The 14,360-nt window shown below is 38.8% G+C and overlaps 1 protein-coding gene across 6 annotated transcripts in view; it reads right to left on the bottom strand.

Annotated features, from left to right (window-relative positions):
• The window catches only part of CRB1 (crumbs cell polarity complex component 1), a 265,758-nt gene that overhangs the window by 119,163 nt on the left and 132,235 nt on the right, over positions 1–14,360 (bottom strand). For all 6 annotated transcript variants that reach the window (XM_059942885.1, XM_059942896.1, XM_059942890.1 and 3 more), the window contains 2 exons: positions 12,496–13,077; positions 1,683–1,878 (listed from right to left, as the gene is read on the bottom strand). In XM_059942885.1, coding sequence (XP_059798868.1) covers positions 1,683–1,878; positions 12,496–13,077 — 778 coding nt within the window. The remainder of the gene's footprint in view (positions 1–1,682; positions 1,879–12,495; positions 13,078–14,360) is intronic.

Here is a 14,360-nt window from a genome sequence, read left to right as displayed (position 1 = left end):
TCTATTCACTATTCCATTTACTTAATTAAAAATACCTACTACAAATCTACTATGTGTAAGACATTGGAGACAAGAGCCCTGTGGTCACGGCTGGCTAGTGGACCTCAATTCACGGAATCAGTCTCCATTTGAATCTTCCTTTGTCTGCAAGAACCTTTCATGGGGTATAGTTTCTGACTTTCCCACACTCCTCATAGCAAATGTGTTAATTTTTTGCTGTGGGAAAATAAAGTCAGGTTGTAACTGCTGACCTTGCAATGATCTCAAAATTTAGGTCATAAGAGAGATGTGGATACAATAGAAAAATTATTCATGGCACACATTCAGGTGAAGAGAGGAAAGCTGGCAGTTCAGCCTTGCTCTGTTTGCGTTTCCATAGGCATTAAAAGCGTTGTGTGCCTTCTGTTCTGATGCTTTCTGGAAACAGTGAAGCATGGCTGGGAGAGCATCCTCCTTTTGTCTGGAGCGCTTGTGTGGAAACTGCCTTTCTGGTCTATGTGTTGCCCAGTTACCTGTCTCCAGGTGTGAAGATTCATGCCACTGGAGAATCATTTGGGTGTAACTGCAAGTCACAGGCAAGACGTGGAGAATCGTTATAGTTTACAAAAAAAAGTTCTACCACTTTGCTCTATTTAAAATCACATTATTTTCCTGGGTATATATGAAGCACATGTGCCTTTTATTGCTGCCCTTTTGAGTCTGATTCACTTTAAAATTCAGATTTGGGATAAATTATATCTTATTTATTAAATAAAGGAAAGTTCAATTCTAGGCCTCCTTTTTCAAAGAATTAACTGTGCAAATTTGTGGGGGGATGGGGGGGTCACCTAACTTCCCTGAACTTTTAGACTCCTTATTGTAAAGGGGGAGCTTTAGTGCCCATCTTGCCATCCACTGAGCCGCTGAAGGATCTGTCAAGGCAATATTAAATGCTAATGCTGTTAAAACTTAAGTTTTTAATAACTCGATGCTTGTGGTTTAAATAAGTATTAGAAAGTTCTTTCAAAAATATTTATATGAATTCAACTACCATTACCCAAATTTATTATATGCATCATATTAAGGTGTAATTTATTGTTTTATTATTGTTTTTGTTTTTACTGAAAAGCCAATGATAGACTCTAATTTGGAACAGGATTACATGGCTACTTCTCATCGTTCTGCTGTCTTCAAAGTATTCACCCAATTCTCCAAACACCTAGAAATTCAAGATATAATTAATTTAATATCAATGCCCTTTCCAACACTGTTTATGTAAAATTCCTAAAGGATTTATTTTTCACCACTTGATTTATATGCTTGTTATTTTATAAATACAATCTTATATTCACATATAGAATAATCTCTAGCTTTGTTTTTGCATCTACAAAAGATACGGAAGGTAGATTCCATTTGTTTCATGGATTTGGAAGGCTGGCGCTTTTCTGTAACAGAACCAGTTCAAGACTATTACAAGAATGACTTGGAAAATGCTCCCTCTTGAGACAGATGGCGTCCAAAGGTTGCATTATTTTAATAAAATGTGAATGTTACAACTTTTTTATATTTAAAGTATAAAAAGCAATCTGCACATTTTAAGCCAGCGATGTGAGATCTCCAAATTCACCAGAATGACTGGTGCAATAGCTTCTGGTCAGTGAGTTCGCTCCAAGCCAATGACCCAAACGTAGGAGAAAATGTACCTGTTGGCTCCATCCACGCACAGCCCCCCATGGAGACACGGCCCACTGGCACACTCATCAGTGCTGAGCTCACAGCCATCACCCAGGAGGCCGGGCGCACAGTCACAGAAACGGGCCTCCACAGCATCCTGACAGGTTGCACCACTGAGGCAGGGCTGGGACCGACATGCATCAACTTCCAATTCACAGTTTACACCTTTTAAAAAAGTCGGCACAGAAAAAAAAGGCAAAGTTTTAGCAAAGCGTTAATATTTTCGCTCTTTGGCAATGCTTTACTTAGCAGGGCTCTTGTGAAACGTGATGTTGCCCCAAATAATTTTCCTCCTTGATTGTAATTGATATTAACTTTCTGGCATGCTTGTGGGACGTCCACAAAGCAGAGCAGCTGTCACTTACAAAGAACTATTGCATACAACAGCTCGTGGCTTTTTGGTCTGAGGACACAAATCATTCTTAGGACAAAGTAATTGTTTACTGTACTTTTGTTGGAAGCCTGAAGGGGACTGGCTAATGTCTTTAGATTATTTTTAATAGGCGTCATATTGAACAGTGGGTAAAAGCTCAGACTCCAAAGCCAAACGGCCTGGGTTGGGATCTTGGCACAGCCTCTTTTAGCTGTGTGACCCTGGGAAAGTTCCTTAACCTTTCCTTACCTCAGTTTCTTCACCTGAAAAATGGGACCAATAGTTGTAATTACCCCATAGGATAATTATTACAATTACAGTGTGTTCTAAAGTGTTTATGATAGTACCTAGTGTATACTAAGTGTTTGCTAGAGAAAAAAAAAAGTACTTCTTTCCACAAAATTTATTGTACAAATATGATGTGCAATTCTTTCCTTAAGTGCCCCTTTTGCACAGAAATATTTACATTTTCTATAGTGTTGTAAAATGCTGCTTTTAAATAGAAAATCAATTTGTGACTTAAACTCATTATAATTAGTGGTATTATTAGAAGCTACTTCATTTTAAGGTAATGTTGCATTTTAAAAGAATCTGTATTTACCCCCTTGCCCAAATAGTAGGTGAAGATTATTTTCTAAGCAAACCAAGTTTAAGATTTACAAAAATGGTCACACTGAGATAGCAAACTACTCCACTGAATCTGCCAAAACAGTATCTGATACACAGTCATCAAATCTTCACATAGGTTTTAAAAGACACAAAAGGGGGGCTACCTATATTTGCCCATCTTTATTCCTGTGCCTATGACCCAGGGTAATAAATTAAGTATTAAAATGATATTGAGGAGTTTTCAAATAACTCAGAGGTTTTTAGTAGTTTGATTGATATTGTGCCCTCTTTCCTGATAGGAAATACAACAGGATATTCTAACACCACCTGCCATTTACAACTGTGACTAGATTCTACAAATGCGGAAGTGAAAAGAGACGCCAGCATATTAAATTTGGTTGTTTTCTGAGAGGAAAAAGAACTTAAATTTTATATCACTAAAGATGGAAAGTTGTGGAATAGTATTTGTTGCAGGTAAACGGCCTGCCATTTGAGGCTATTTCTCACCCGGTCTGTGAATGAGATTTTCCGTATCTGTTTCCATTGGTATCAGTAAGGGCAAGAGAAAGAGCACCGAACTGTCCGGTGGAGTCCTGTGTCTCACTCTGTCTCTGAAACAGCTTTTCAGCAATGTTTTCGTATCTTTTTTTCTGCCATGTAAAATAACACAATAACAGATACCTCTTTTTTAAATACTTTCTAAGAATATATGAAAGATAAAAATGATACATTATTTTTTTTAAAGTTTTATATAATTATTTTTTAAACACATGTAGCAACTGAAACTATAATGTGTTAGCACACCGTTAAAATGACACTGATCAGTCAGTACTAAGAGAGAACTCTGCCCACCCCGAAAGGATCCATCCCTGTGGGCTCCTGGGGTGCTCTCTGAGCAGACGGCAACTGGCGCTCATTACACAGCTACCATGTGCACATGCAGGGTGAGGTGATTTCACATGTGTTCTTTTATTCCATCCCAACACATTTAAGGTACACTGACTTGCCTGTGTTCCATAGCTAGTAAGTGACAGTGTCTCTGCCATTCCTGTCTCCTCCTAGTCAATCCACCTCTCTATAATACCTTTGGATTATGTCCTTTGGTATTTTAGTCATCTATATTTGCTGAAAACTATTAACATATAAAGCCAAACCAGTGGTTTAAAACTTGTTAACACTTTCCTAAATTTTATTCCATAATTCAAATAAAATTCATATATTCATCTGTTATACACCCAGGTTATTTCCTAATGCTTAAGAAATACATTATAAACCATTATTTTAAATACTGCAGCTCCATTTATAACAATGTCGTTCAAATGCTTTAGCTTTAAAGTGATCCTGATGCATGTATAAGAACATGTTTCAATAACTTAAATACAGTTTCAGTTCAAACAACTATTTACTTTGGATTTATTTGATTTGTTTGTATTACTCTTAATATTACTTAACAATGTGATTCTTACTGCAGCTTTTCACTGCTACTGATATGGAAAAAAAAAGAGATTTGGTCTATGTCTGCGTGATGCCAAAATGGCTGGGTGAAAAGTGATAAGTACAGTCAGTCAGTCATCCAGATGTTTTTGTTTTTCCAGATGCTTGGCTTCATAGGTAAAACATCTGGAAAACTAACTGATTTTCAGTTTTCATTTGGATGTTTACTGTTACATGCATGCAGCCATTAAGTATAGACAGTTAATTGACCTTCAAAAACATACCTACATACACAGTGTGGTCCAGTCTATCTGGAAACATTCTTTTTATGACTAGTGTTACTATGTATGGCGCCATGTCATTATAACTCTAGGTAGCAGTAGAAATTGAATGCAGTTACACTGAGTAGCACTTCTGTGGCTGATTGTCTAATAAATGGAAAATTCATATCTGTAAAATTCTTTCACAAAATTCATCCAGGAACCCAACCAATCTGTTGGAATTGGTTTATAATTCTGTATGAAACAAAAGAAAAACTCCCTGCGCACCCTGCTCATAGCTGGCAAGGCACTAAGAGGAGGAGTCGGAGAGAGACAGAGTTTAGGATGGAGCACGCCATCCATAACTACTGCCTAAACCACAAGCCCATCATCAGAGCAAACACGACGGGAGAGACATCACCCCTTTCTAAAACATCTCTGCCGTCCTTCCCCCTTGCATTCAGCTCACTGCTATTCGTACAATAATGACAATAAGTGTAGCCAGAGGACAAAAGCCTCAGCTCTACATCCCGGAGGTGGTGCAGCCCTGCTCTGCTCATGGCCCACTTTTTCTCTCCAGCGTTTCCTGACTCTGAGCGGATCTTCCTTTGTGCTTCCTCTGCACTCTGTTCAGAGAGAGATTGTAATTTTTGTTTACACTCCTCCTCCCTGAATAAATTTTGCCTTAGTCATCTTTATATTTCCTCGGTCCGGCACAGCGTCCAGTGCCTTGCAAGGCTGTGATAAATATTTGCTGAGCAAATAGCATGTGTTATTTTGTGCACTCATTCAACAAACATTTGTCAAAAGCCAGAAACTACATTTCCTCATAAAAACTATTTCAAATGGCTCTAGTCCTGAGCAAAGGCTTGAACAGTGTTTAATTGCCTTTACATGACACCACCAAAAGTTGGTCAATTTAATAACTAAGAGCATATAGAAAAACAACCATTTTCCTTTGATAAAATAAAGATACAGCCTGTGAAATTCAGAATTTCTCTTTAGGCTGTTATACATTATTTTCCTTTGAGGTCTGAAAGATAATTGTTATGGGTATATTACATGGTGAGTAAAATTTCAGGTATCTAGGTAGGTGCTCACAGAATCAATATTTAAGTGTTATTTAAACTGGTGTCATATATTGAGCATGTTTATATAAATATGGACTATTTATTAAAAATTATTCCCGGTAAATTGATGTAAGTTCATCAAGTTTTATGTCTTAATTTTATAATCAGGATTATACTTTCAGTAAAAAAACTTTCAACAGTAACGATAATAATATTATTTCTCATGAAATAAGCTTATATTTTATAATATATAATACTTTTATTTTTCCCAGATTATTTTCATGACCATTAAATTACCCACTTGATTCATCACAGATGCTTCAAAGTGCTTTAGTTGATCAAAAATACATTTAGGCATGATGGAACATCAAGAATAGGTTCTAATCTCCACACTGACTGAAATTCAAAATATGCCTTTAATAAATGCCTCTGTAATTGCAGTGTCAGAGTTAGCTACCTCTTAGAATCAGAATGGGTGAGGACTACTGGAGAAAGCTCAGAGAAGAACATGAAGAATTATCAAAAAAAAAAAAAAGCTCTGATAGGAAATTTTAAATGAGTAACCGTCATGTGATGCAGAGAAGTAGGGTAAGTTTCAGGTGTGGATGTGAAAGACACTGCATGACGATATGGTTGATCTAAACTTCTAAGGAAGCCTGCATGGTTGCTAGAAATATTGTGAAGGATAGACCTGTGCCGAATAGTCTGGACATCCCGCCAGAGGGCAGAAGAGAGCAGGCCGGGGAAGGTGTGCTCTCATTTCGTTTGCGTGATCCGTGATCCTTCAGTGTTCATTTCTGTCCTAAATTTTAAAGGAAAAAAGGTGCTATTGTGATACTTCTCTTTCACTCTTTCCTCTCAAATAATAGTCCATTTACTTGGATTATTGTATTACTCTCCATTGGGCACCCTAATTCTACCTTAACCTCTCCCTTCAGCATATCCTCAATATAATAAGCAAAGACATTTTGTTAAAAGGCAAGTCAAGGGACTTCCCTGGTGGTCCAGTGGTAAAGAGGCCGCCTTACAATGCAGGGGATGGGGGTTCGATCCCTGGTTTGGGAACTAGGATCTTGGGGAACTAGGATACCATATGCTATGGGGCAACTAAGCCCACGTGCCACAACTACTGAGCTTGTGTGCCTCAACTAGAGCCCATGAGCCACAAACTACAGGGCCCACGCACTCTGGAACCCATGCACCACAACTACAGAGCCCACACGCCCTGGAGCCTGCGTGCCACGACTAGAGAGAAGCCCGTGCACCACAACTAGAGAGAAGCCCGTGCACCACAACGAAAGATCCCACATGCCTCAACGAAGATCCTACATACTGCAACTAAGACCCAACGCAGCCAAAAATAAATTAAATAAATAAAATGCGAGTCAAACCATTTCAGTTTTCTGCTCAAAACTCTCCAACAAGTTTGGGATTAACAGATACTCACTATTACATATAAAATAGATAAACAACAAGGACCTATTGTATAGCACAGGGAACTATATTCAATATCTTATAATAACCTATAATGGAAAAGAAACCAATTCACTTTCTTGTACACCTGAACCTAACACAACATTTAAATCAACTATACTTCAACAAAAATTAAAAAAAAAAAACAAAAAAAAAACTCTCCAACAACTTCCCATCTCACGTAGAGGAAGAGCCAAAGTCAGTACCGTGACCTATAAGTCTCAGTAATCTGACCCTATTATGTCTCCTCCTTGTCCACTCCACTCCAGTCACATAGATCTCATTGCTGCTTCTCCAACATTCCAAGGACTCTGCCTCAGGGCCTTTGCATCTGCTGTTCCTCTTCCAGGGGTGCTATTCCACAAGGCATTTGCCCGACTCCCTTCCTCACCTCCCTAGAACTTTATTCTCCTGTCAACTTCTCAGTGAGGCCTTCCCTGGTCATTCTACCTAAAGTTTAATCCCTAATTCCCTCTATTTTTGTTTTACATTTTTCCACTGAGTTTATCACCACCTACCCTACTACATATTTTTACCTACCTATTACTTATTTTATACATGTCTATCTCTTCCTTCTTGAATGTAAGGGGACTTTTTCATCACTTTTCTTATTATATTTACAGAAACAAAACAATGCCTGACACATTGCAGGGACTCAATATATACATACGTGCTTGTTCACTAAATTAATGACTGAATGAATTCAACAAATATTTATTTTTACCCATATCATTTATCTGGAACTGTTTCCAGTAATAAATAGTATATATACATATGTATATACTGTATATATAAAATAAATATATAAGTATGTAAAATATATAAAATAAAATATAAGTATATTAAAATATACATATAACTACTTTGTGTTGACTTTTTCCTCGTCTCATAAAGTTTGTGAAATAAGAATCAAGGATGCCACATGAGAATCCATGTAATTGTCTACATCGGTGGTTCTCAAAGTGTGGTCCCCAAACTAGCAGCACCGCCTGGGAACTTGCTATACATGCAGTTCTTGGACCCCACCTCAGAGCTATTGAATCGGAAACTGTACTTTAATAGTGAGTCTGTTGCGTGCTAAAGTTTGAGAATCACTGGTAGGGATTATAAATTCATTAAGCTGGAAATGGCAATTGAACTTTTAATGCATTCTCATTTTCGTATTAGGGATTTCAAGTTTTTTGTTGGTAAAATAAGTTTGGAAATATTCCGGCTGTGATAAATGTCAGCGAGTCTTCTTCCTAGGGATGGTACACCTACTCTTCCCTTACATGCCTATACCCCTCTTCCAGGCCTGGTCCTCATGTCTTACACCTGGTCTTGCAATGGCTTTCTAACTAGTCTCCATGTGCTAACTGGTCTCCGTATACTAAGACATTTTCTTGAATATAAAGTGAATTTCTTCATATATTTTTGTTTCTGAAATAGAGGTGGATCTTACAGTCGATAAGTACATTTAATATAGTGTTTTTTCTTATTTCACAAAAGATTATTTTTATACCAAAGATCTGTTTTACAGTTGAGGAACTAAGATATTTTCCTATACTGTTTTGCTTCACCGTGCATCCAACTAGCCTTCCCCCTGCCCTCCTGTAGCTCTATTTTTCTCATGCTGCAGGCATTTTAACGTGAAAAATGTTCATTAGTCAATCGGGCTAATTCTAACGAAGACTTCAATTACAGAAAGATCCACTGCAAGCCCTTGAACTAAAAGCAGTCACATGCTCAAAGCTAATATTCTTTTCATTTAAAAAAAGTTGTCCACTGTTCGCTTTCAGCTGAAACCGAGTTTTTGCTTATGCAGCGCAGATTCCCGCCAGCACCTTGAGCGCCTCTCGGAGCCCGCTGCTGTAGCTCATGAATCACCCAGGAGGAGGGCGCAGAGCAGAGGAGCCCCGCAGGGTGAACCCTCTCTCCAAGTGCTACCACTCTTTCCTCTCCTGCCTCCCTGTCTTTGAAAATTTATTGCGTTTTCTGGCTGTGCTGCTCAGAGGAACGCGGGCTTTTTCCTGTAAGCCGGGTTCTTTATGATGACTCTAAATTTGGACATAGCCCGCGACAGCTCGGGCCTGTGATATAGTTTCCGGGATGCGTCAGGAGGGCCGGGGCGAGCCGGAGCGTCTGCGAACCGGTGCTGAGGGCCGAGGGCTTCCTTCTGTCCTTTTCAGCTCCAGCTTTTTCCCTGATTCTATAGACCTTCTTTGGGTTTCTCATTAATTGGCCTGGGCTGCCATGAACACTGGCAACCACAGCACAGCGCCAAAAAAACAAGCTTCCTTGAGGGTCTAAAGGTTGGGACTGTGCAAGAAAATTTTCCAATTAGGTTCACATAAACTTAATTTCTGGCTCGCAGCCTGGCTGTGCATTAGAACCATCAGCTAAATGTGGTTCTCGGGAGGCAGAAACGAGCGCCTCTGGCTCAGAGCTCCGTGGGGAGTTGCTCCTGTGCGGTCAGGCCTGAGAACCACGGAGGAGATCCCAGACGCGGGCTACCTCACTGTGGGAGGAGACTGGTGATCAAGCCTAAATCACACCTTTCTCTCTGAACAAGCCTACCCAGCTAATAATAGACCTGGTCCTTACTGCCTTCTGAGTCGTTCACTGAAATGCTGTTTGCAGGTAAGTTGTAAGTATGTCCCTTGAAAAGCTGAAATAATAAAATGTAGCTGATTTCTTGGAAAACAAAAGGAGAACATATTTAAATAGGGAACAACACTTTTATATCAGGGTCTGGGCAAGGGAAGTGTCCTCACTGTGGACTTTGCGTGTTTTAGTGAGGAAAAGGCATTGATTCTTATTAGGCCCAGCAGGGATATGATGAAGCCACAGGATACATTAATTTACTGCACAGTGAAATGCCTTATGATGGAGTTTTACTACATTTCACATTTGGGACACACCTTTGACATCTTTTATGCCTAAGTTTAAACCACTTAAAAGATTCATTACAATCCAATTAAATTAAAATGTAAACGTAAAAACACGTAGACTGTAAAACATAATTTTTCAAGCTGTGTTTCTGCAATTATAAGACTGTTTCAGAAAACTGTAGTTAAAATGGCTGAAACATTTGATCTCACATCTATTCCTTTTAGTCACCATTCAGGATATTGTATTAGGAGCAGGAAACTGAAGATATTATCTTAATAAACTACAGTGGTTTTTAAATGTGACCTTTATAAACAGAAGCAATTCCAAACCAGCCCTACAAAAATTTACATCTCATTTTTATTCAAAAATTAATAAAATTGATTTTGGTGGTGAGCACACTGCAGTGTATACAAAAGTAGAAATATAATGCTGTTTGTATGAAACATATAATGTTACAAATCAACGGCACCTCAATAAAAAAAATACTTTAAAAACTTAATAATTGAAATCAATTGCTATAACTCAATTAAAAGAATGGATATGATAGTATGGCATATGAACAAGGGGTTTTTTCATGTAGAAGTACTGTTTTATAAGCTCCTTTAGTATGCCCCATAACTTTTAGCATAGTATTGGTAATTCAAAGACACTCAACAAAATAATTTTCCATTTGACACAAGCATTCTACCACCATAAAGTATGCATAAAGTAAAAGAGAAAGTAAAATCTAGTTTAATATCTATTTATTATACATCAGTTTCATTACTAGGAAGGGTGCCCAGAAAGATAAGGAAGAATTAATTAGAACAATTCACTAACAGTTTATTAAGCCACCATTATTCACTGTGCTGAGTACTACTCTTTTTAATTCACTAACTTAATATAATAAATACCCCCAAAGTATTGATGAATTAAAGAACAAATATAAGAAATGACTTCTTTCAAAACTAACACTTCAGTGGGAGGAGACAAAAACACAGATATCTGAAGAAGAGGACAGAATACAGGAAGTTCTTTAATAGAGGTGCAAACTACTATGGAAGTAATAAATAATCATAATTACTACATAGCTACTAGTAAGTCAGAAATACTTCTTGAGCTGGGTGGTGAACTGAGGATTGAAAGTAAAGAAGAACTTCACAGAGTAGATATTGTGACTCGAGGAAGGGCCTTCCAGAAGGATGGAAGCCACTAGAATAAGGAGTGAAGATGCCTTGAGGAAATAGTGCTTTGGTGGAATGGTGGGTGGAGATATGACCAATAAGTAAGGGACAAATTATGGAGGGTTTTTAGTGAGACATTAAAATTGGTCTCTATGTAGTGGGGAGCTCTCAAGGTCCTTCAGAAGGGAACAACACAGCCAGGTCTATTTTAGAAGGATTATTTTGGAGGCATTGTTCAGAACCAGTTGGGGAAGATAAGAGTACATTCTGGAGAACGTACTGTGCTTCACACAAGAGATCTGACGGCATGAGGCAAGGCACTGGTAACAGAGTGGATGAGCTCAATTTGGGAGACCTCCTGGATGTCAAAACAACAGAATTTGAAGATTAGCTGTAGGTGAAGGTCAAGGGAGAGGGAGCAAATTTTATATCAGAGCCACTAGGGATATGTCTACTTTGTAAAATAGACATTTCTAGAATCTGTAATATTAGCAAAATGATCCTGGAGGGTTCTGGTACAAATTTTGAAGGGGAATATTTTTTAAATAATTATATTGCTTAGCATACTTGGAAAAAGAATGACAAGACCAAGAAGTAAGTGTCAAAGGGTTGGGAAAAGGCAAGTTGAAAGCCAAATACCCCAGGAGGCTACAAAAGTGGCACGAACTAAGGGAAAAAGAGGCATGCCAGGAGAATGATGTCACAGAGCTAGTAGTTAGGAAGCCCGGGAAAGTGGTGAGCAGAAGTTAGGACGAACGTGAGAAAGCAAAGACCCCTTATAGTAGATGGAAAATCCACAGAGTAAAACGGTGTAAGGAAGATGGTTGGCATGAAAAACTGACCTAAATGGGCAGCTGACTCAGGAGAATGGCGGGAGGGGGGAGGAATGGAGACTGAGCGTGAGGATAATGAACAGCACGTAGCCTTGGAATGAATGAGCTGCTTGTTACTCTATTACTAAATCAACATCAGCAGAAACTTTGTGAATAGGTATGAGGGACTATTACTTGCTATTTCCAGGAGATTCAACAAGAAGTGACTTCTTTATGAGTAAACTCATGACTTATCTCATCCACCATGCTCCGTCAGCCTTGCTATCCTTGGTATGTTTATCACACTTCGACACTAGAAACCCATCTACTCATATCCATCCTGTGGCCTGCCCCCACCAGGCTGCGGTGGCAGGAGAGGGCACATGTTAGGTTAGCTAGGACGAAGGGCATCTGCTCTGCGGGGAGCCTGTACTGCCCTGACCTGGAAGGCTAGGTCCTGCAGAGCCCACTAATTCTAGGCTGAATCTATGTTTTAAACAATGTAGGACTCCATTTAAAACAACGACAGTGACAGTACACAAATGCTTAGGCTCAGTGGATTTTTAGTAGTTTAGGAAGCTTTCTATCTGTTGATGAGTTCCTGTCAAGGCCATTTTCATAAGCAGTTGGATGGGACATAATAGGTCACTTCTGCTTCTGTCACATTAAAGAGAATGCTAATTACATCATCTGGGATTCGAGTGGAATCACACTTACCGGAGTAATCGTGGGGACAGATGCAAGTGTACCGTCCTATCTCGTTGAGGCATGTGGCCTCGTTCTTGCAGGGCTCTGACACACACTCGTCCACTTCCAAGTCGCAGTGCCTGCCTTGATAGCCTGGGACACAGAAGCAGGAGTAGCCATTGATTCCATCCTGGCACACAGCACCGTTGTGGCAGGGGCTGGACGCACACTCATCGTGGTCCAGCTCACAGAATCTTCCGGCATATCCAGCAGGGCAGATGCACACAGGGTGCACAGGGTCCTGATGGCAAAAGCCTCCGTGTTGGCAGGAGTTGGTGCCGCAGGGAGCAATGGCCGTGTTACAGGTGGTCCCACTGTACCCAGGAGGACATCTGCACAGAACCCTCCTCTCTCCTGGGGCGCTCACACAAGTGGCATTTCCTGGACAGGGACTGGAGAAGCAAGGGTCTTTCTCATGGTCACAGTCTTTGTCCAAATTAATGGCTGTGCCTGAACAATGGCAACTGCCGTCTTTGGAAAAATCCTTGCATGTAGAATCGTTTTGGCAAGAAGTTGAGAGGCACTTGGTGTCATTTTTATTGCAAAAGGAATCTACAAGGAAATAAAAAATATCAGGATGAAGCTTACAAATAAATGGTGGACAATAAATTAAAGAAGTTCCTTCTTTCTGTTCTTCATGCATCTCAAAGAAACTCAATGAAATACATAAATGACTGCATTCTGGTGATGAATTTGTCAAATGATGTCTAATAATGACTTTTGTCATTAATGATGATTTGTCATTTTTCTTCATATAGCTGCTAATAAGAAACAAAAATGGCTGGTTTCAGATTCTTTGCTTCTCCTGCATTTTCCTTTCTCAGGTATAAGTGCTGTTGAGCAATGGGGTGAATTGTTAAATTGTCCCATAAATCCCAAATTTTGAAATTCACATTCTCTCATGGAGAATTTTGGGGGTATACTGGGAGATGAGATACAAAATTGTCTCTGAATATACGAACTGAAACTAATATTTGAATGAATACTATACTTTGGCTTATGACTGTTTATCACAATCACCATTTATGCTCTAAAAAGAAAAGCATAGGAAAGTAAAAATATAAAAATAAAAGAAAATACCAACTATTTGTGGAAGGTCTACTCTCTGTACCAAGCATGTCAGGTGTTTCACAGATATTATTTATAATCCTCACAGCAACACAATATTGTGTACATCTTACAGATGACAGATTAAGTCCCACCGCAAGGAAGCAGATGCTGTAAAGTTTATGAACTTTCAATTTTCTGAAAGCGTCTCTGTTCTAGGGATACATTTTAAAAATTCTAATTGGAATGATAACCTGCAAGAAAGCAAAAATTCTATGATTCTTTTCCAAATTCATTGGCTATCTGCATGTGTACAAAGTTTCCCTGAATCTACACACATTATGATCACAGAGAATCTTTATGATTTGGCAACTCAATTGCATCAGCTCACAAAACACTGTCTTTTGCATGTGGATTTATCTAATACATCATTCTCTTATTTTTACTTCCTGTCTCACAATATTACTCACTAATGTAATAGTGGGTAAGAGTACAGGCTTATAATTTTAAAAATTACAAAATGTATAGTTTGCTCTTATGAGACATAAATCAACTACTTTCAGAAGAAAATAGCATGTAAACTTTGGTAAATATGTATAATGATAAATTTCTTTCCTCTCTTCCTGCAGAAAGAGAAGTTTTTTTTTTTTAACATCTTTATTGGAGTATAATTGCTTTACAATGGTGTGTTAGATTCTGCTGTATAACAAAGTGAATCAGCTATATGTACACATATATCCCCATATCCCCTCCCTCTTGCATCTCCCTCCCACCCTCCCTATCCCACC

The sequence above is a fragment of the Balaenoptera ricei genome, chromosome 1 (assembly GCF_028023285.1).
Source record: "Balaenoptera ricei isolate mBalRic1 chromosome 1, mBalRic1.hap2, whole genome shotgun sequence".
NCBI lineage: Eukaryota > Metazoa > Chordata > Mammalia > Artiodactyla > Balaenopteridae > Balaenoptera > Balaenoptera ricei.
The sequence above is the reverse complement of the archived record's forward strand: the minus strand, read 5'-3'. Positions and strand labels throughout refer to the sequence as shown.